The sequence below is a fragment of the Aulostomus chinensis genome, chromosome 10 (assembly GCF_037954235.1).
Source record: "Aulostomus chinensis isolate RoL2024-O1b breed Wild chromosome 10, RoL_Achi_v1.0, whole genome shotgun sequence".
Taxonomy (NCBI): domain Eukaryota; kingdom Metazoa; phylum Chordata; class Actinopteri; order Syngnathiformes; family Aulostomidae; genus Aulostomus; species Aulostomus chinensis.
Genome location: NC_141329.1, coordinates 14,233,243 through 14,256,321, shown reverse-complemented (window position 1 = coordinate 14,256,321; position 23,079 = coordinate 14,233,243). Strand labels below are relative to the sequence as shown.

The window sequence follows — 23,079 nt, the reverse complement described above, 5'->3', positions numbered from 1 at the left end:
TAGGTGGACACTCAAATCTTACCTGCGGGCCACATAGTAGAAAACTGGGTTGCCAGTCTTGGAGGTCCCTGCCTGGTAGAAGATGTTGAGGGTCTTTAAGGCTTTGAACTCTTCCTTCTCATGTACCTGGTGTCTACGGGACACATAAGAGCCACAGTCACCTGACAGGGTTTATGACTTCTATCAAACACAATAAAAGGTTTTATTTACAGTAAATAAATATGCAGGATGAAGTACAGGTCATGTTTCAATTCTCAAACCAGCAAATTTCTGTACAACAGTAAAATATAAACCGAAACTGCATTCCAAATTAAAATCAGCACCAAACTATAGTTTTAACAGTTATATGTTATCATGGCTAGAAGCAGGAAAAAATCCTGCGCCTGAAATTTATTTTTTTATTTTCTCATACCAATTGTTTAATGCATTCTCCAGGATTAAATTCTCTCCCTTGTGGTCTGTATGTTTCTCCCCACCTAACCTGGTGTGAGTTTGAGGTAGCCATTTTCGATTCAACTCGATTCAGTATTCCCTTAGGTTTGGTACTGCCAGATGTCCACGTTCTTTGTCAGTTTGAAGTGTTTTATACTGATCTTGCTCCAGCCCATATAAACCTTGATAATTGTTTGTTCCACGTTGAAAACTGTGCATCTGGGATTCTGACAGGTAAAGACAGAAAACAGTACAACAACCTTCCTTGGCAGCATGTTCATTTTCCCTGCCTCAATCCTTGAACTAAAGTCTAACCCCAGTGTGGACCATTTTTTAACATCTTCTTGTATATTTTTGTTTATTATTTTGTAGTTTGTTTCATATATTTTATCAAGTTTTGGACTAATCAACACTCCCAACATTTTTATGGATTTTGCCTCCCAATTCACTTTATATTTCAGCCAAACCTCTTTACTTGGTGAGTAATTAAAAGAGTATTTGTGTCTCAGCTATATATTTAATTTAGAACCTGACTTTTGACCATAGCCATTTAAAGTCTCCATGAGTTTAAGGAGTGTTAGGTCAGGATTCTGGAGATAGATAATAATATCATCCCCAAAGAATCCTATTACATGGTCCTCCTTTGTTATGTTTATTCATCTCAACTCTTTATTTTGTCTGATACTCTGTGCCAGGGGCTCTGTGAATATTGCAAAAAGGGCGGGGCTGAAACAACAACCCTGGCAAGTGCGTCTGTATGGCTTAAAGCTGCCTGTCAGATGGCTGTTAATTTTAATTCTAGGAGTAGGGTCTCTATAAAGAGCCTGTATGCACCTGACAAATTGACTACTAAAGCCCAACCTCTCCAGCACTCGGTACAGAAAAGGCAAGCAGACCTCATTAAAAGGTCTTTTCTGCATCTAAACTAGCCAAAACCACAGTTGAGTAATGTTTCATGGTTTTTAATGATGAACTATGAATTAAATACAAAATCCGACATGTCTTAGTACATAGTTTTCAGACAGCTGTTTCTTGAACTTAGGGCAAGGCTGTGCGTGTTTCAATCGCTGGCATGGTTGTTGGAGACGGAGAACTTAGACAACGCATTTTTGTCTCTTGCGAGCTTCTTGCACAGACCCACAAGTGGCTGGGCCATTGTGAACAAGAGATCGTGTTCAGCTACAAATGCACACATTCGTATTTTCATTCTGCAAACACGGTCAGTCATACATATATTAGTGGCGGTACCTGTAGCTGTCACTCTCGGTAAGGTCATTGTGTGGGAGAGTGCACGGACTGAAGCTTTGACACCCGGGTCTGATGCATGACGAACCAAGACTTTCTTTCAACTGTTTCCATAAAGTAGTTTTCTGGAACATGGCATAGAAGAACAAGCACCTGGCTCCCTTAGTTTTTGCAACCAGCTACTGTAAGGCTTGCCGTCTGCTCCGCTCTCCTCTAGCCAAGGCCAGCACCACTTATTCTTCCCCCCAAACCCTAACCCTCGAGTTATCTCCAACTTGGATTCAGTTGGACTGAGGATGAGCTGAGATGCCAGTGTTTTGCATGTGGTGAAGTTCTCACAAGTGAATCCATGAAACCTTTGAACCAAACATAGACTAAATTTCCCTCTGGGATCAATTTATTTATTTGTGTGTGTGTGTGTGTGTGTATGTATCTATCTATCAAGACAACATACCATGAACTGAACATGTGCTACACCATGCTCAATAGCAAGTGATCTGGAGGGAAGGAATTATAGATTACAACAATGGTGATGAAGGAAAAGGTTATCCTGGTGGGGTTAAGTGTGAATTAAACCTGGAAGCCATCCTCATGAAGCTGCAGCACTTGGGCAACTGAAAATCTCTGAATTCTTCTGCTGTCCTGAGGATGAAGATACAATTCTTCTCGCCACTCATTTCTGCAGAATTATGAGCGCCAGAGCTGATGCACGTGATTCTATTTGATTTATTCACCTTACTCCGCCCGCCCTCTTTGAATCTCTGCTACTTCCATATTTTGTCTTTCAGTTTCCACGGAATAACAAATAACTTCTGATAATCATTAGATTGCTGTTTTTAATCTGTTTTATCTGTGCTACTGACTTCAAATAAAACAGGAAAAACACTGCAACAGTATTGACTCTACAATGGGAACATACAACCATTAAAATAAGAGGACTGGGCGGTATCATCCATCAGCAGTTTCAACATGGGAAGAAGATATGCAGAAGTGGTCAGTGATAACTTACGGTGACATCTTTAACTACTTTGTCCAGTGTTTAGGAGTTGATGGAGCGGCAATGACAAATTATAAATGTACTGAAGCGTAACAGTATTTACATAGCAGAAAGGTTGGTAACTTTCTGTTACACATATGACGCCTAATCAGTCAAATGACACTAACCACTCAGTGTTGGTGTTGCTGAGCAATCAGGAATCTGTCAAGACTACTGGCTGTTCCTGCATTGGAGTGCTCCTCATTTTTGAAAGGAGGGTGCAGGTTGTCTGTTGCTCCACAACATTCTATTCTCTCGACTTCATGTTCAAAACATTGTTGTTTCAACTGCTCTCCCTGCTTTACCCTGTTGTTATGGCATCCCCAAATGGAACATATGATGCTAGACATAGCAAGCTGATAAGCAACACTGCAACAATCTATGCAAAGCAGCAAATCTGCTGTGGATTGCTTCATAATATTATCTGAAAAAGACAATCTATCCAGTTAATTCAGAGAGCCTCAAATTGTGGACGATGTTCAAAGGACTCCAGATTCAAAAACTTTCACTTTACTCCAGTAACTGAATTCTTTTACAGAGCAACTTCTTCAACCAGCCCAAAAGGGCACATGTCACCCCGCTACTGGTTTCTCTTCACTGGCTTCCAGTGGCAGCCAGGATCAAATTCAAGGCACTTCTCTTGGCTTACAAAACAATCACAAGAACGTCTCCAGCCTACCTGGAATCCCTGATCCTGGTCTACTCTCCTTCTCGCCCACTACGCTCTGCATGCGAAAGACGCCTGGTGCTTCCAGCCCAGCGCTGCTCCAAATCTCTAGCCAGACTCTTCTCTTCTGTTGTTCCCAAATGGTGGAACGAACTACTGAACTCTGTGCGTTCTGCTGAGTCCCTTTCTACTTTTAAGAGACAATTGAAGACTCAATTGTTCAGAGAGCACCGAGGCACTGAACCTGACTCTTCTCCTCTTTGTCCTGTGGGGTAGAATAAGTCAGAGGGTCCAAGACCCAGCACTTAGTGATTATGTAGCACTAACTGTGTTGTGTGATTTGTATGTTTGTCAAAAAAAAAAAAGGGGGGGGGGGGGCGACACTTCTTCTGCCACTAGATGGCAGTACCTGTGACCAAATCACAACTGAAGCACTTTTGCGCTTCCTATGGACTTTTCCTTAATTAGGTCTAAATTCTTGCTTGTGTTGTACGTCGCTTTGGACAAAAGCGTCTGCTAAATGAAATTGTAGAATTGTAGCAAGTAAAGTGAAGAAGGATCATTATAAACAATAATAATTCCGCTATGATACGTAAGTTAGAGGACAAAATAATGCATTATGGCAGCGCCTGAGTTCCACATAAAAAAAGACGAATAAAGCCTGTACTGAGTGTTCATTGACTCAGTACCGAGTGTGTTCTGCTGTTAAAGATGAGTCCAACACAGGTTCCAGCTGTCTGCAAGGCTGCTGAAGTCAGACATTTCTACTTCACTCTGGATGAGATGAGATTACACTGCCCAGTTAAGTATTTTTATATATTGATGAAAAACATCATATTTTCAATGCAAATGACAGCTTTGCATGATTATTGTTTACTATCACAATGGCAATCCAATAAACCCTGAAGATATTTGATGAGGCAATTCAGTATGCCCAATTCAGTAGGGGTCACATCGCACAGTGATTGATGGTTGTACCCCAGATAAGCAGAACTGTGTCATACATTGAAGTAATCAATAGACTTATCAAATTGCAAAAAATTGCCAAGTGTATACCAGGCTTATGTTGAGTCATCAAACAGCTTTCCATGACAACGGTCAAATCAAAGTCTGCAGAGGAGGAAACTCAAGCAAATTTTGCAAAGGAGAGAATAAAACCTTTTGGGAATATTAGCAAGATTTTTTTAATCTGTCATATGCTCATCAAAGCCAATGGTAAGGACGTTGTTCAGGGGTAAAACACGAAACCCTACTCTGTATGTGTGCTGCAGGTGGAGACAGTAAAAAAGATATCTTCTTTACAAATGACCTATGTAAATTACAAACACAAGTGTTAGAATCTACTGTCATGGTTTGCTGTATTTGGAAATGCGTGTGCTTGAGAGACAATTTCAAAAAGACACACAACAGAAGAAGAGGAAAACCTACCTGGTCATGAACTCCTCAAACTTGGAACTGGTTAGATTGAGACTGGACCAGTGGGTGTCAGCTACAGGTTTGTGTTCAGGTGGCCCCAAATAGGCCAGCAGGGTCGCCATTTTGTCAAAAGGCCGCCTGCCTACAGCTTTGTGGTCTCTGGATATACAAATATGATTAATTAATTATGATATACCTCTTTAACACTATTCATTAGTGTCAGGAAGTCATGAATCAGACCTGTTGCTGGAGAGGTACTGGCCGATCCTCTCCTGGTTGTTCCACAGTAGCCGGTGGAGGGCAAGCACATTACCATCACTGATGAAGGATAGACTGTGGTTGACAGTGTCACTGGGTGGAGAGTCAGATGCAATGTCCAAGAAAAACCTGTGGTGGAGGAGAACAATAGTTCAATTAAACCACACCCTTAACACATCAGGGCAGGCCAGGCACTTCTCATAAAATACTATTTACATTCTATTGGCATAACTATGTAAACATTGCATAATGCATTCCATAACACTATATGATCATAGAAAAGTTGAACTGCTGTGTTAGCTGAGCTAAAACTGGACTTCTAAAATACATTTAAGAATGTTAAATCACATTTTCCAGAGCTGGTCTAACATACTAGATAATGCAGTTTGGAATCAATTAAACCACAGAGAGGCTCACAGATGCACATTTCATTTAAGAAGAACACACCAACAAATTCAAAAAATTTGAAGAATATAAACATCTGCACACCGAGGTCCATGGGATCTACTGGGAATGGAGAAGTCATTTTACAAGAGAAAATCATTGTTGCTGCTGTTTTTACATCTTGTGACCTCTTCTTATAGTTTCTGCTATTTATTGCTCTGTACTTTTTCTGCTGCTACTTCTCTGTTTTCTGCAGCTGTAACAGTACCAATTTCCCCACTGTGGGACAAATAAAAGGTTTACCTTATCTTATCTCTTCGTCTTCAGGAAGGTTAAGGTTATAGCATAAGTCACCATGGTGGTATATTCCACTGAAAACTGAACAAAATTTGTGATACTGAAAATTCAGTGAAGCTGAACTAACCTGGCTGCCCCTCTAATCTTACTTAGAGGTACAGGGCCCAGACATAATTTTTCACCAAAACTCCAGAATTTTATTCCTGCAGATGTTATATTTAGGTTAGCTCAGTTACAGACTTCTATGTTCACCATAGTCAACTTACCTTCTGGCTGAATCAAAGTTGCTCTTCACAAAGTCATTAAAAGGCCTCATGTGTTCTTCCTTTGTGAACAAAACATGGTTGGCAATGCTCTGAAGAATCTGAAGGAAAAGACCAGAGCATATTGAGGAAGTGCATGCTTGCCACAAGCTCTTTTTTTAATGTTAACTAAAGCACCATTCAAGCAAACACACAGCTTTTTTTGCAACGGGAAAAGCTTTAACTGGCATTCACTTCTGGGTCCAATGACCTTGCCACAGGTATCCATCACCTTCATACAATATTGATGGTGATGTCACCCTTTCCTTAATGCAGGGCAATGGCTTTGTGTAGGACCGCATGTTGCACTGGGAGCCTCATTTTGTGTGCAAATGCAGAACAATTCTGCACGCCCCTGAGCGAAAAGAGGCCTGCAAATTTGCTGCATCTGCCATAGGCTACATGCAGGCCACAGGCCTACAATGTGGCCTGATGCGCACCTCCAGGGAAATGTTACTACACACTGTGTCAATGCAGACCAGAACAGCTGTCAGGAACCTAATGTTTCCACTTACGTGTCTCCATACGTTCATTTCCAACCAATCTAATTCTCTGGTCTTAGCTGTTCTTGGCTTTACATTTATTTCAGTAAATCAAACTATTGTTCAAAGATAATTAGCTCACATTCCAAAATGATTTGCTCCAACATTGTCGTAAGCTCACAAAGAAACTCAACAATGAGACCACCGAACCTGTGATTCAGTTGGACCACCACTCCCCTCAACTACATCATAGGGTCGGCATAAGCAAGGAGACGCATAAGTATTAACTTAAACCTAACTTAACACATTACTTTTCTTGGTAGGCAACACAGAGATATTAGGTTTTTTTGATGGGAGAAAATTTGAATACAAGTAGTTACAAGATACAGGCAAAGTGCTAGCCCCATCCTTGTTGTCACCCAGTTGGATTGGTCACAGCAACTATTCACATAAAGTAGCTCCTTTGGGCAGTGCTTCAGCTGCCATTCACAGCTGCTAACACTGTCTGCTTCAAGTGTGTATTCATAATCAAAACAGTGGGGCTGAATCTTCTATCTCCTTTATCCTCCTTTACCTTGGACATGAGTTTGAGCCCCCTCTCTATCCTTGGCAGAGGCTTCTTTTCCAGGATGCCAGCCTCATATGGGGACACAATTGCTGGGTTGACAAAGCGCAGAAACATGGCGCTGCCCACTGCACCAATGCTGTTCTGTGGAAACCGCTGACTCACCACCTGTTTGAAGGAGGATGGAAGGTCCGGGGGAGGACGAGAGAAGGGACAAACAAAGGGGAATCGTGGAAACAAATGAACAGAAAAAGATAGGTTTGAACAGGGAGTAAGTATATGCAAAAGGAAGGAAAAAGATTAAATATTAATTTCATATATCAAGGAGCACAAATTAGGGGATGATGAGAATAAAAAATAAACAAGTATCATCATGTGTTACAGTTGGACGAGCAGAGTGGGGTAAGCCATGACCAAAAGAGTAAAAGATGTTGGGTTCAGGAGGTGGAGCAGCAGGGAAAGACAAATGAAGAGACTTTAAGTCCAAATTCATGCTGTGCTATAACAAGCGCAAGAAAGAGTCTTGCTCCAGTTAAAGGCCAAGTTGGAAGTAAGCAACAGAGAGAAAGATGACGAACCCACCACCTTCTCACTGTTGAGAAAACGTGGTGAATAATGCAAATGGTAGTTCATTGCCACCACAAAGACAACAGATGGAGAGCCATAAGTTGTGGTCTGAAGCACTTCACATCTTGCTTTGAGGCAAAGCAGGGTTGTGAGAGACATTCAGATCATGAGATCCAGAGTTGGAAACCATTGGTGTTGCATACTGTAGGTCTCTTGACAATATGTATCAGTCAAGATCATCATATAAGCGGTAAAAGAGCTAATATTAAGTAGAACATTTATTTTTGGGAAAACTATCACTTTGTATCCTGATGACCGGCTCAAAAGTCCAAAACATATACCTACTATCACATATATCACCATGCACAAACCATTCAGTTTTCCTACTCTGTTTATTAATTGAAAAATCTGGTTTATTGCAACACGAATTGGAATATTGGCCATCATTTCCATAAATACAGTCATTCTGAGATTTTGAAATGAACCACTCACCTATTCATCTTTAAAAATTTTGGAGGTTTGATAGTGGTTTGTTTCCTGTAGCTCTAACTACACAGTTCAAAGTCTCTGAAGAAGAACCATGAAGATGAGCCAAACTTGATGACAGCTTCCAAAAAAAAGATGGACTCCCTTTAAAAACATGATACTATTCAATTTGTATTCAATTCAAAATCTGCCTCCTCTCCTACTCACCTCACTGTGCCAGCTCTCCCATCCTGCCCACCCCTGTCTGCTCCATCTCCCCTGCCTGCCTCTGATCTCACTATCCCCCCCATTTCCATCACCACTGACCAGGTCCGACATGAGCTGGGAAGACTCCGCCCCAGGAAGGCAGCTGGTCCGGACGGGCTGTGTCCGAGGCTGCTCAAGGCCTGTGCTGCAGAGTTGGCAGAGCCCCTACAGCACATTTTCAATCTGAGCCTTCGTCTGGGGAGGGTCCCAACTGTCTGGAAAATGTCCTGCATTATCCCTGAACCGAAGAAAGGGCGACCCAGCGTCCTCAATGACTTCAGGCCAGTTGCCCTCACTTCCCATCTGATGAAGACACTGGAGAGGCTGATTCTGCGCATCATAACACCCCAGGTGCAATTGGCCCAGGACCCACTGCAGTTCGGCTACCAAAAGAATGTTGGAGTTGAGGACGCTGTGCTGTACCTCCCACATCGTGCCCTCACACACCTCGACAGGGAAAGTGGCGCTGTGAGAATTCTTTTTATAGATTTCTCCAGCGCCTTCAACACCATACAGCCTCTATGCCTGAAGGACAAACTAACCACCATGCAGGTTGACCCACTCCTCGTGTCATGGATCACAGTGTACCTCACCGACAGACCTCAATTTGTCAGGTTGGGGTCTATTACATCTGACATTGCGACCAGCAGCACAGGAGCGCCGCAGGGGACTGTGCTGGCCCCTCTCCTCTTCACACTCTACACAGCGGACTTCATGCATAACACCGAACTGTGTCATGTGCAGAAGCTCTCTGATGACACTGCCATCGTCGGGTGTATCAGAGGGGGGGGATGAGGGTGAGTACAGATCCCTTGTGGAGGATTATACCACCTGGAGTCACCTGAACCACCTGCAGCTCAATTCCTCTAAGACCAAGGAGATGGTACTGGACTTTAGGAGGCGCTGTCCTTCTCCTCTGCCTGTTAAGATCAGTGGCGAGGAGATTGAGGTGGTTGCCTCCTACAAGTACCTGGGGTTGCAGCTGGACGACAAGCTGGACTGGTCAGTTAATACTGACTGTGTCTATAAGAAAGTGCAGAGCAGGCTGTATTTCCTGAGGAGGCTGGCATCCTTTAACGTGTGCAGAAGGATGTGCTGATGTTTTATCAGTCAGTGGTCTCCAACGCCCTCTTCTACGGGGTGGTGTGTTAGGGGGGCAGCACCAAGCAGAAGGACACACAGAGGCTGGACAAGCTTATAAAGAAATCCACCTCTGGTGCTGTGCAGGACTCGGTTGTGACAGTGGTGGAGAGGAGAGCACTGAGCAAACTGCTCTCCCTCATGGATGACAGCAGCCATCCACTGCACAACATGGTGGGGAGGCAGAGGAGCTTGTTCAGTGATAGACTGCTCTCACTGAGCTGCTCCACTGAGAGACTTCGGCGGTCCTTCCTGCCCAGGGCCATCAGACTTTATAACACATCTCTGGGGAGGGGGGGGGATGAGTAAGGGCCGGGTAGAGGTACTAGCTAACTGACTTTCGATAGTCATTATCTATTTATTTATTTATTCTTTTATACTGTTTTTTTTATCCTTTTCATACTGTATTGTTATTGCTCCTGTGCTTTTTATGCAGTGTGTGTGACTGTGATGCAGGTGGGGAACTGAATTCCCTACGGGATCAATAAAGTATTTATCTATCTATCTATCTATCTATCTATCTATCTAATGAGCTGGAATTATCCTTTGTTAAAGGACCTGTAAGTGACAACTCCACGACAATGTCCAAACACCACAAAGCGTGGTCAAAATGCTCAACTTCTATAACATAGTGCCACAGGGATGATGTTGTTTTGTAGGCTCACCCAGAATGTACCTTCGCCAAGGTTCCCTTGACCAAAAGCCATTGGGATTCTTTCATTGGATTTTAGATTATTGCCAACAATAAGCTCTGTGACAAACAAGTTTATGAGATTTTCACATTTTGTTCAACATGATCATCTTCACTCATGAAAACCATTTACATTTTTTACGCATACACGCAATTGCTGGAAGGAAAAGGCTAACATTAGGCTTTCAACAAACTGCAAATTCATGACTACAACAGTGCCACAACTAAGCTTTGCGCTTCTGTTTTCACGATAACATTTAATGTCCTTGACAACCTCTGTAGTGATGCTTAGCCACTTGTTAGCAACTGCCCTTTTTTAAAGATACATAAACTATTCAATGTTCACAAGAATGTGGTCTGCCGTTTTTCACCACGCAGAAAAAAATGTTCTCTTTCTCTTTCCCACAGACCTTTTTCAGGCATTTAACCAACAACCCTCTGACATTGAGACAATGCTAACTTGTTTTATGGGATTAAAAATGGCCATGGATTCCAAGATAATGGTTAAAACAAGAGGATAAACTCTGAATGTCTACAGCAGCCCTGCCACTGTGGATAAACAGCAAAATTCTGTTTGCTATATACATAATAAATCATTTGGCTCTTGCAGCCTCTACTCTTGTTTTTTTGGAGGACGGTTCAAAACTACCAGATACTGTCCATCCTGTCATGAAGTAACTGCTTCAATCATGAATGAAAATAAAGGTGGGATTACTAAGAACCAGTCAAAACAAGATTAATTAATTTCAACAACTCACACATGGATGATATGATGCTACTGGTTGGGCCTTGGATATCACGTATCAGGTGTTCACTGGACTGGCCTCATGCATACTACCACGCTGGGGGCGAGGATGAAGAATGAGGCGGAGAATATGAGACTACTCTTTTTTGTCATATAATGATCTGCACATTATATGGTAGAATGTTCAAATTTGACTTTTTCCCTCAAAAAACAAGCTAAAGCAAGTGTATAAGATGTATTTTAAAACTGATTGTTTTTTTTTCACATACAAACCCATGTTTACCCTCCATGACAGTCCTTCCCATAGAAATATGTGGTCAAAAAACTGAGAGATCTACACCAAAAAAAACATAGCCCTTTCTAGGGACTTAGCTTCCAGTGAAGCATCAGGGAAGGTTGATGGCAAATAAATGATAGAATCTAGAATGAATGAGTCTAGGAGGGTGCAATGAATCATGCCACATGGTCAATAATATGATTATTACTACAGCAGCAGCTTTGCTTTTCCATAAATTTATGTGACACCGGGGGTGTTTTCAATTCCTGATTAGTATTTCTGTTCCTTATATCCAAAATGAAGTGTTTGACAGATGGCCAGATGGACTGATATATTACAGCCAGTCATAAGAATTTCTAAATTGTGTAAATCAAACAGAGACACAGTGATTCATTTTATAACTTTCCATAGATGTATGTAATTACTTGTCAACAAAAAACATTAAAAAACATCGCCAAATACAATATGTGGTAAGTAGGGCACTTTACCATGTAAATGTTAGGTATTCAGTGTCTTTTGGTCGACAGACACTTTCTAAATAGTCTCCAATTTTGTCTTTATCTGGCAGATACATTCATATTTTAAAGGAAAATTCCAGCATTTTCAAGGTATCTAGACCAGAAGTTTTCAGACTCTCAATCTTCTCATCATCATGTCTATATAATTACTTTAATTGCAAAAAATGAAGTTAACACAATTCCTTTATACAAAAATCACTATAATACTATTTTTGTTCTTATCAACTTTGATTGTATGATTATTTTACTAAGTGCTCTTAAACAGCAAGACACTACAATAATCTCAATGTCAAACCCTCACAAAGTCAGTTAATAGAGTGCTCTTTAAGCTCATTACTGCTAGGTACACTACCACGCAAAATTTTGGCCACACCTCCTCATGTAATTGTTTTTCTTTATTTTCATGACTATTTACATAGTAGATTCTCACTGAAGGCATCAAAACTATGAAGGAACACATACGGAATTATGCAGTAAAAACATGTGAAATAACTCAAAACATTATATATTTTAGATTCTTCAAAATAGCCACCCTTTGCTTTGATTACTGCTTTGCGCACTCTTGGCATTCTCTCAATGAGCTTCATGAAGTAGTCACCTGAAATGGTTTTCCAACAGTCTTGAAGGAGCTCCCAGAGATGCTGAGCACTTGTTGGCTCTTTTGCCTTTACTCTTAGTCCATCTCATCCCAAACCATCTGGATTTGGTTTAGGTCAGGTGACTTGAGGCCAGGTCATGTGGCACAGCACTCCATCAATCTCCTTCTTGGTCAAATAGCCCTTATACAGCCTGGAGGTGTTTGGGGTTCACTGTCCTTTTGAAAAATAAATGATGGTCCAACTAAACGCAAGCCAGATAGGATGTCCATTCCTTGTGTTTCTTGGCCCAAACAAATCTCTACTGCTTGTTGCTTTTCCTTAGTAGTGGTTTCTTAGAAGCTATCTGACCATAAAGTCCTGATTGGTACAGTCTCCTCTGAACAGTTGATGTAGAGATGTGTCTGCTTCTAGAACTCTGTGTGGCATTGATCTGGGCTCCTATCTGAGGTGCTGTTAACTTGTGATTTCTGAGGCTGGTGACTTGGACGAACTTATCCTCAGCAGCAGAGGAGACTCTTTGTCTTCCTTTCCTGGGGTGGTCCTCATGTGAGCCACTTTCATTGTTGCACTTGATGGTTTTTGCGACTGCACTTGGGGACACAAAGTATTTGCAATGTTATGGACCGACTGACCTCCAGTTTTTAAAGTAATGATGGACTGTACTTTCTCTTTACTTAGCTGATTTGCTCTTGCCATAATCTGAACTCTAACAGTTGTCAGATAGGGCTGTCAGCTGTGAACCAACCTGACTTCTGCACCACACAACTGATGGTCCCAACCCCATTAAGAAGGCAAGAAATACCACAAATGAACCCTGACAAGGCACACCTGTGAAGTGAAACCACTTTAGGTGACTACATCATGAAGCTCACTGAGAGAAGGCCAAGGGTTTGCAGCACTGTCAACAAAGGGTGGCTACTTTGAGGAATCTAAAACAAAACATATTTACAGTTATTTACAATTTTTTCTTTGCCACATAATTCTATATATCGTGCCTCATATATTTGATGACTTCAGCATGTATCTACAATGCAGAAAGTAGTAGAAATAAAGAAAAAAACATTGAATGAGAAGGTGTGTCCACACTTTTGACTGGTAATCTAAATTTCAATGCATTTCATATTCGAGTGCATTTTTGTTTGTATCCTCTATTGGCAGACTTGGCAACATCCGGTTAGCCCTCTGCTGAATGTAATGTAGATAGGATAAATAATTTAATCATAAGGCTCTATAAGCTATTGGTCCAAATATTATCTGACCAAATTGATCAAACTGCGATACTGAGGCAAGTCATTATGCAGGGGTTGTGTGATGCACTACAGAATATTTCTAGTTTTAACAGTAATGGTTAAGCAGCCTGCAGTGCAGCCTATGATAAAATGTTCCCCACGACAGCTTTAAGGTAATTTTTTCCATAATGTGAACTTCTCAGTCATTATTCTTTAATTGTTCCCCATTGGTGGGTGTTCAATGGGGAACAGGACAAAAAAATACTGCTTTGAGATTTTTAAATCACTGTCTACAATTTATAGCATTAAAATGACCAAATGCAATATTAAAACAAAAATAAAACAACTTGTGCACTATGTCTTGTCCCAACAACGTGGGAATGTCATCACATTCACCAGTACAATCTAGCGTGAAGAGCAAAGATTGGCCTAGCCATGATGTGCTTAATGAGTATCGTGTGAGCTCATTTGTGACTATGACCACGCTCTACAGAATTCACCTAGTCTGTTGTTGCAGATTGGTTAGATGGTATCAAACCCAACCCTGTTAATATCATACGTGTCCCAACAATCAGCCAATACCGTCCTGAGCATAATATAATACTAGGGCTTCCAAACCTTTGAGCATATATGGAAACTGTCATTTGAAGGCCTGTGAGCGAGAACATGGTAGAGCTGCCTTTTTGCAATTTATCGTTCTGTATTTAAGATAAGGGTTTATAAGGGAGAGCACTGAGGAGATCTATCAATCTTACTCTCGATATCCAGAAGAAAAAAACAGCACCACACATCGGTGGTATTGAAAAGAGGCCAGTTTATCAAAATATTTCATCAAAAATCTCATGTTCTTTTAGAAATGCTAAGGCAGGTGAAGCAAGCAGAAATAGCGTGCAGATGTGTGGGTGAAATTATCAAGGTGAGACACTGTGAACAGGGTAAAGTTTTAATGTCTGTATAACCATGAAACTTTCTCAGTTGATTACTTTGATTGAGACAGTTATTCTGTTGCCATGCAGTACAGTTTACAAAGTGTGTATGAATAGAAATGTCTCACTAATTACAAACCATAAACGATTTTTGTTTTTTTTTTGGTGCATCAGAGGGGGTAACAGCATCCATATATACTTGAATGAGTTCTAGCCTGTGAAAATTCATGACCAGAATGATCATTATTATTAATATTAGTGTGGTAATTTATCCTGGAAACGAATGGCTGAGTAGTTTCAGTGAGGGGTCCAGTGAAATTTATTCCTTTTAAGTTTAACAATCCAGCCTTTAACTTTAGTGTCCAGTGTGGAAAAAGTTGATCTCTGTAAACGGATTCTACACATAAATACAAAATCTGTAGGAGAGAGAAAAAAATCTCAAGACAGGGAAGCTTCTGATTTTGTCTGAGCAGTTCGACCTCTCATATCTGAGCAGGCCTCACTTGCATCAGTGTAAACAGTCCCTGTGGAGTGCAAAAAGAGAGAGACAGACTGCATTTGCCAAAATGCAAGGTTGGAAAAATTCTGTAATCTGACGATTTCACAAAGCCCTTGTAGTGGCTTTAAACTGTCAAGTGAGTGTAAACTGGCTACTTTTGAAACAATCTGGTTGCATTTGTCATCTTTTAACTCTGTTTGTATATGGACTTCAAACTATGAGCAGTGGATGGAACAAAGAAGTTTGTATTCCATATCCACTCCAGCATCCACATAATAGTCTACGTGTCTGAGAGGTTCACAGCGTCCAGGAGTGCTTCTTTTTTAGTATAAATGAGGCTTAAAGTGTGTTCAATCCCACAGTATGTTGCAGTTTGTCAGGACAGGCAGGCTCAAGTGCAAGTAGGCATAAACACTAGCAGGCACCGCCATCCATTGTAGACAAAGCAAGCTACAGTGTTTTTTGTTGCTCGTCCTGTAACCTGCTACTTAGATGGTGGTTCATTCATGAGATAGGACAAGAACTATTCCTCATGCCAGTGTCTTAGAAAGCAACTCCATGTTTTATTGCAGTCACTGCTTTTCAGTTGCACTGATTCTAAAGCAGCAGCCAATGAGAAACTCCAATACTTGACGACTGACTAATGGCACAATAATGATGGCTCAGACGGTGCGATCAAGTTAGAGTCTAGTTCATAATACTGGCACCCCACTTAACAGTTTGGCGCCTGTACTGCTTTTACTAGAGATTCTGTTTCAGAGCATGAAATAGGGATCATCTTTTTTTTTTTTTTTGAATGAGCGACAAAAAAAAGAAACAACTTGTGAACAATGAAATAGACATAAACATGAAACTTACTCAGTTACAGTAATTTTTACTTGAATTTAAATTTGTTTTAAGTTTTCTGAATTTTTAAGGAAAGTTTCAGTCTGTACAGTAAAAGGGCATATCCATATGCACTAATTTGCATCGATTTAAGAACAGCTGTGGAAATTTAAATAAACACCTAAATGTGTATATCTGCCTTGTTTTGTGTCCTGAAGCAAAACTGGTCAAAATCTAGTGCATGAACAATGAAGTTTGTGCCTGCAGTGTCTCACCTTAAGATGATTCATATAATGTGGAGAGAAATATGATTTGGCTGCAGATGAAATGTTCTGAGAAAATGTCTCCTGAAGTTCAAACAGTGAGTCCCAAGAGAAAAGAGAAGGCAGACTGCCACTGTTTCCTAGGAATGGTTAATTGAAAATACATAAAATGGTGCCAATATTAGTACAATGACTTTAAGAGAGGGTTGTACACAAAGTTGAATATGGAGAAAAGAAATAAAACATTTCCAGAGAAACACCAAATTAAATCTTTTTTTTAATGAAGACAATAAATCAAATGAATTGAATGCAAAAAAGGCTTCTTTTTTTGCTTTAGGGGGAAAAGTGTCTGAGGGAAAATAGATTCTCCAAACTTACTGCTTTTTTGTTTTCCTTTTTTTCTTTTACTGTTGCCTTATTCAGTAGAGAGTGGCAAGTAGCCTACAGAACAGAAATGAGCACAATCATGGTCACAGCACCAGCTACACACACACACACACACACACACACACACACACACACACACACACACACACACACACACACACCCCTAACCACTCAAGGTGGACAAACATCAACTAGTAAAACACAAGAAAGGAACTGAAGTGTCTTTGAACATGCTCTGATGTGGTTTGATTCAGAGGACTCTTTTTGTGTTTGTGTGCCTACAAAGCTGAAAAGGGAAATCCAAAATGGAGAATGAGAAATAAAACTGTTAGAGGAAAAAGACAAACTCTGACAATTAGAGACCCATACTTTTTAATGAGTGTGGGTCTGAAGCATGTTACATTAGTTGCAGATTGTAAAGTATTATCTGATTATTGTTGAACAAGAAGGAGAAGTGACGCTTCCTTTTTCAAAGCCAGAACGGTGAGGTAACAGCACCAGCGGCAGTGTGAAGCTGCTTGGACATGTAGGTGGAAATGAAAGCCAAGTCAAACTCAGTGACCTGTTCTCTCACTTGAAGGGGTGTGTGTGTGTGTGTGTGTGTGTATTGGGGTTTAACCACAATAATAACTTTTTTTTGGTTAAGCATGTTTCTTTCCTGTGCTGTGATCACACCTTGGGCATTACTTTGTCATTTGTTAGTGTAGATGTGCATCTGGATAGACAGACATGTCCATCAAGGTGAAGCTGAGAAATCTCCCTCAATGTTTCTAATGATGTGTTTAGTCTAAACACAAAGGGCAAAGTGTCTACATGGGTTGATTGCACTAAAAAAGTGTATCTAAAGATAAGCTGTTCTGGAAAAAAAAACTTGAGGCATTTTAAGTGTACATTTAAGATGAAAATTTTTAACTCAGCCAAGAAACGATGCTGTGTAAAACTATAGCTGATCTCATCCAATCTCCATATAGAATTGTAACTGTTTTCTAGTGTGTTCAAAGTTAAAAAGCTTGTGAATATACTAGGAGTTTACACTGGCTACATCTACTACACGACCTTCACTTTAACTGCAAAGCCAAGTGGAATGTAGCAAATTCTCATGAAAACACTCATGCGAACAAGAGTTTGCAGAGTAAACACACATGAAAGCTTGTTGGCTAGCAGCTGTTTTTATGTACACCAACATCTGCATCAAAAAAGGAATAAAAAGCAAAAACAAATACATTTAGAAGAAGTAGAGGGGTAGATGTGGAGATTTTGGGCTCTATGGGGGAGTTGGAGATGAGTGAATCAAACCCTTTTTTTAACATTGCATACTGGAGCCAAGGGTAGGCTGTGTAGGTTCGGTGCAACAGATACAGTGGGAAAAATGGTAAATACACTGGCTAATGGCAAATTATCTTTGATGGTGTTTCCACTGTTTTCACTGGCAACTGATGGGAAGCATTCACAGTCGAGTTTGTCACAAATTTACACTGCCTGACCACTTGAAAAAAAATCCTCCAAAATGTTCAATACCCTGCAACCTTCTTCAGGAGGAATTGGTTTTCCTCACACACTTTCAAATTCAAATTTGTACCCTTCATACCATTATAGAATTTGTCATGGCGACTGAAGTAGAATAAAGTAGTGTAATTAAGAATCCTATTTAGTCATGTCTTAATAACCCAGGCTCAGTGGCATTGGGTTGTATGATGCATCTTGGACTTCCATGGGTGAAAGGCCACAATATGGTAAATACTGACAGGTGATGACAGAAAGACATGGTAAAAGCAGTTTATCTTAACTGATGTAAGCCCTAGCACTATCCTGCCTTCAGAACAATATATATGTATGTGATTATTTCTCTGTGCATTACTTTGGGGTTTTTTTTCTGCTCATGTAAGTACCAAGAATGACAACAAAATATTCCTTCATTAAACTTTTTTGAGCAACATGAGTTGAAAATTCTCTTTACATTTGTTCTGAACATGGGCTGTTTGCAAGGTTTGTCTATATTTTTTTAACAAATTAAATAGACCTGTCTCGACTACCTTGTGTTTCAGTGGTGCTGCAAATGCAGTTTAGTTTCAGCACAGGACATTTTCCCTTACAAGGGCCCTCTAGTTTGATTCTGTACCAAGCACGGACTTACAGCATTTGTTAGTTGTCCAGGCTTATCTATTAAATTCTAGTGATTAAATAATACACCCACCCCAATGTGACGCAAAACAGAGGCCCGGATGGTTTAGCCCAGCGGCAACTCAGAGGAACTTCAGAGACAGTTTAGGTGTGATCACAGCTTAGAATAACAATGTCTTTTTACTAGAATGTCTGTTGTGAAAATCATTGCAGATTTGAAGGCAGACTTTGACCAATAGACTTTTTTTAATCTTTTCAAACAGGACCTCATGTGACCAGTTTTTGCCATCAATCTCATCAAACACAACTTCCTCTGTGTTAATTTATTACTCGACTCCTCTAGAGGGAAAGCAGTTTTGAAGCCTCAAGTTCAGGAGAAAGAATGTCGAGGCTGCACTGCATCAGAAGGGTGGAAATGTTTTTTTTCCCAATGGGATAGTTTGGGTCTTTTCTGTGTCTCTGTATTTGCGAGTCAGATGTGAGCACATCAGAATGAAAGGGTCAACTCAAATAGATAATCTTTCCTAACTAAGAAATCATGTGAGAATTAGTGTCATTTTCTCATGGATTTCTCTTCTGTACTACAGTTGCCTCCTGCTGACTAGGAGAAAGAATGCAGGGACTCACTGCATTGAAACTGCATAAGATTTCACATTTCAGAAGACAAGGCTTAGTCCACTTTGTTGCAGTCTGTGTCAAATACCCAGTATATTACAATCACGGTGAATCCCAGGAGGGGTTCATGTCATGGATGGAACCTGCTTCCTCTTACAAGATTGGCCACTACATCACAAAATGACTCGCAAACGCAGACCCTTCATTACCCAGAATGCCCAACCATTCACAGAGGTAGGTAGGGAGCTAGGTAGGTGTTAAGGCTACCTATCTGAAGCTGGACTGGAGAGCTTGATGGAACTGGGTTCATGGTACTGTAATTGGTACTGAAATTTGAAAGTACTCTGATTACTGTTTAAACAGGGAAAAAAACTTAGGAAGCAAATAAGTGACTTTTGATGCTGAGCCATTTAGGAATTCTGGACAAAAGCATCTAAACCTCTGGGGTGTTTGAAATTTGTGCTTGGACAAACAAAAGTAAAAATATGTAGATGAACTAACAAATAATAGGAAACCATAAATATGAAGTATTTTTCTATCGGAATGTGGAGGTTGCGTTGAGCAAAAAAGCTGTAGTGATCACACTGCGGTGGAAACTTGAGTATGGCCTGCAGCTGAGGGGGATGATGTCATTAAGTGGCCTTTGGTTTCTGCGCAGGCACCTTACCCATATCACTGATGCTGGGTGAGAACCAAAGTTAAGAGCACTCCAACAGCTTTTAAATTTAAACTACTGACGATTGTGTTCAGATGTTTACTTGAAAGCTGCAAAGAACTTCCGGCCACCTACAGTTGGGTGATATACTTTCATGATGGCAAAAATCAAGAAAATAAGGCCCTGCTTAGAGTTTTAGAGTGCCATGATACTGCAGGTGATTGTCTGCCAGCATTAAAAAACAGGCCATTTGGAAGTTGGGGCACATGATTACATAGAGGGGCAGGATCTACAGGACATAGCTGAGAAATATGTACAGCTGGGAATTGATGTATGTAATATAAACAGCAGTGAGTTGAGTGGCAGCAAGACAAGTCAGAGAGGGGAGGTTGGAGTTTGAAATGTGTTTATGACACTGCACACAAACAGTTAGGGGCAGGATGAGCAGCTGGGGGCCATGATGGTGGGGGTGGTTTGGGGTCTACCTGGTAAAGACAGTGGCAAACACTGCGGAGCTGTGGAGGGAACTCGCTGGATGAGCCAATGATGGCATGGAAGAAGCGCTCTGTGATCTGTAGGAGATTTCTCTGGTTCTCTTCCAGGTTCTCACCTTGTTCGAGTCTGAAGAGAGAAACAAAGAATTCCTGATTTACAGCAGCTAGCTGAAGACATCTGAGCCATTATGTCTGAAACTAACTTGCTATGTACAATGGTGATTTCTAAATTGTAGTTTGAGGTTTAAATTTACAACATTCTACAGACTGGCACAGATTATTTAGTTTTAGATAGTGCAGGAGGAGTATAAACTTTACAACAGTGATACATAAGATAACACACTGAATCAAGTGTGCTTCAATTTTGTTGTCTAGAAAATTTGTGGATATGTTACAAAAAAAGAAATGTGCAATTCAGTTATGTTCTCTAACAAAATGACCCCAGGGGATGGCATTATAGGAAACATAAGGCATAGCTGGAATTGTAAAACAACAGACATGTAAATCAAGGAAAAATAGATAGAGGCATTAGCATCAGTTAGTCTAATTGTAATGGTTTATCAGTACCAGCGAGTACATTGCATATTCCCGAATTTGAAAATATCGATGAAGACAGCAGCAGCCAAAACAGCTCGAGCATGTCAAAGACTTGCTGGTCAGCTGACTTTTCCTTGTACCAAACACAATCACCAACTTCATTCATTTCCTTACTTAATCTTTTGATTGTGTCTCAACTGGATGGTGCAACTCAACAACAAACCTTTGAATGATTGGCCAATAGCTCAGCTCTCATTGCACGAGATGCACCAAGGCATATGATGCACTACTTACATGCTGCCGGGGAGGGAGCTATGGATCAAAAATTATCTATGCATATTTAACTCTTTCCATGCCATTTTTTTTAAGTTGCCAGCCATCACATTTTAGGATTTTTATTCATCTTTCCAGACCCCCAGAATATTTGGTGCTCAATGAAAAAAGTGAACATATCACAGAATATCTAAGCCTCTACATTATCATAACCGCATGCTGGAATAAAAAATATCTTGATAAAGAAAGAACATCTTCTCCACAAATCCACACCCAGAGGAAGGTGGAAGCCTTCCAGTTGGTGTGTTTTTTGATCAATAAAGCAAAAAAGGAGGGAGGAAATGTGAGGTTAGCAGATGTGAATGTCAATGTTTAGGGAAGAAATGTTCATGTCAAAATAGCACAGCACATTTGGAGTGGTGGGTTACATTTGTAGTTCACCTTTGGCTGTTTGTTGGCAGATTTATGATACATTTAGGTGACAATGACATGAATAGAGGAGGAGACTATTACCTGGTGGGGTCCACCTCAAAACTGATGTGTTCATGGGTGGTAAGGACTCCTTTTAATAAAGGTTCCAGTAGCTTCTGCAAATACGCTGCACCGTACACCTGGTGGAACACACCACAATGTTAATCAGTCAATAATGCATATGCATAGAGAGCTGTGCTATTTTCTACCTTGAAACAGAATGTCATTATTTTGCTGGCCAGGCTGTTTCCTCTGAACAGTGTCTGCATGGAGTCAGCCAGCTCCACCTCTTTGGAGAACATGTTCCACAGCAGCTGGTAGAGGAGGTGGCGGGAGTCGAACAGTGTAACTAGGACCCGGGCTAGCTCATCCTTGAAAGGTGACAAATATGTATGATATATTAATATTTTCACAGAAGTGGATAAAGTTATTTATATAAAAATGCTAATTTTGAAAATATAGACCTGAAGATATTTCAGATACTAATATACAAATAACTCGATATGGCTTGAAAGAATTGACATTCTGTCTACATGTTTATCATGGTATATTGGTTCCTCCTAGCCAAGGAGAGGGACTGACCCACTGGGATCCAGGGACAACATTAGCAAGTGCCATGGCAATAGGCAACTCTCCCTGGTCTCCCATCATGGTGACCAGCTCTACCAGCCTCTCAAAGCGGTCTGCCAGGACCGTCTCAGCCAGTGTGTCAAACTCAGTTCCCTGCTGCAAAATCTTGGTCAGCACTTCCATGAAAGTGGCTCGAGTCTGCAGGTCCTTGTGGTAGCCCAGACCTGAAGGCGGAAGGAGGACACCAGCACTGACTAGAAAGCTCCTCGTATCATTATCCAAATTTACCTTCTAATTCTAGCTGGACATACTTACCTATAGAATGCATGAGGCCACTGTCTACATTAGCGTTGAGGAGGTTGGACATGGCGAGGACTGTGCAGTGGCGAAGAGAGGCCAAGCGGCGGGACATCCCTCTCTTGCGTCCTCCCACTGCCTGGCCCTCGTCTTCCACCTCACTACAGTCATTCAGCAGATTCATGAAAAGGGTGAAGTACCTGCAAAATGGCACATTTTGTTTAGAAAAGTGAAATGGCCTGGACACATTTTAACAATATCCCTAATGTGACTTTTTGTTTTATTTTTTTTTTCTTTTAATTTGAAAGCTGATATCAACTCCGGCCTAACAGTATGTAAACAGTTCATGCTGGATTCTGACTTCAGATTAGTTAGAGATAAACATCCAGATCCAAACCAAAGCTTCAGACTTAGGCAGGACTTTCAAATGGAACCAAGTAAGAAATTTGTCAATTAATGTCAACTGAAAGATGAGAAATTACAGTTGCATGAGTGAAGTGAGCTTGTGGAATAACAATGACAAATTAAAAACATCAATCCTTTAAAAAAACAAAATCTTCAAAC

General features: G+C 40.7%; 1 protein-coding gene across 3 annotated transcripts in view; it reads right to left on the bottom strand.

Moving 5' to 3' along the window:
* Window positions 1-23,079, bottom strand: part of nf1a (neurofibromin 1a) — a 100,972-nt gene that overhangs the window by 37,191 nt on the left and 40,702 nt on the right. For 2 of the 3 annotated variants that reach the window (XM_086216121.1, XM_086216122.1), the window contains exons 25-35: window positions 22,534-22,715; window positions 22,231-22,442; window positions 21,858-22,019; window positions 21,691-21,788; window positions 20,359-20,494; window positions 16,474-16,536; window positions 7,094-7,252; window positions 6,002-6,099; window positions 5,037-5,183; window positions 4,809-4,955; window positions 23-133 (exon numbers count right to left, since the gene is read on the bottom strand). In XM_086216121.1, coding sequence (XP_086072247.1) covers window positions 23-133; window positions 4,809-4,955; window positions 5,037-5,183; window positions 6,002-6,099; window positions 7,094-7,252; window positions 16,474-16,536; window positions 20,359-20,494; window positions 21,691-21,788; window positions 21,858-22,019; window positions 22,231-22,442; window positions 22,534-22,715 — 1,515 coding nt within the window. The remainder of the gene's footprint in view (window positions 1-22; window positions 134-4,808; window positions 4,956-5,036; window positions 5,184-6,001; window positions 6,100-7,093; window positions 7,253-16,473; window positions 16,537-20,358; window positions 20,495-21,690; window positions 21,789-21,857; window positions 22,020-22,230; window positions 22,443-22,533; window positions 22,716-23,079) is intronic. The other variant, XM_086216123.1, reaches the window with a different exon arrangement.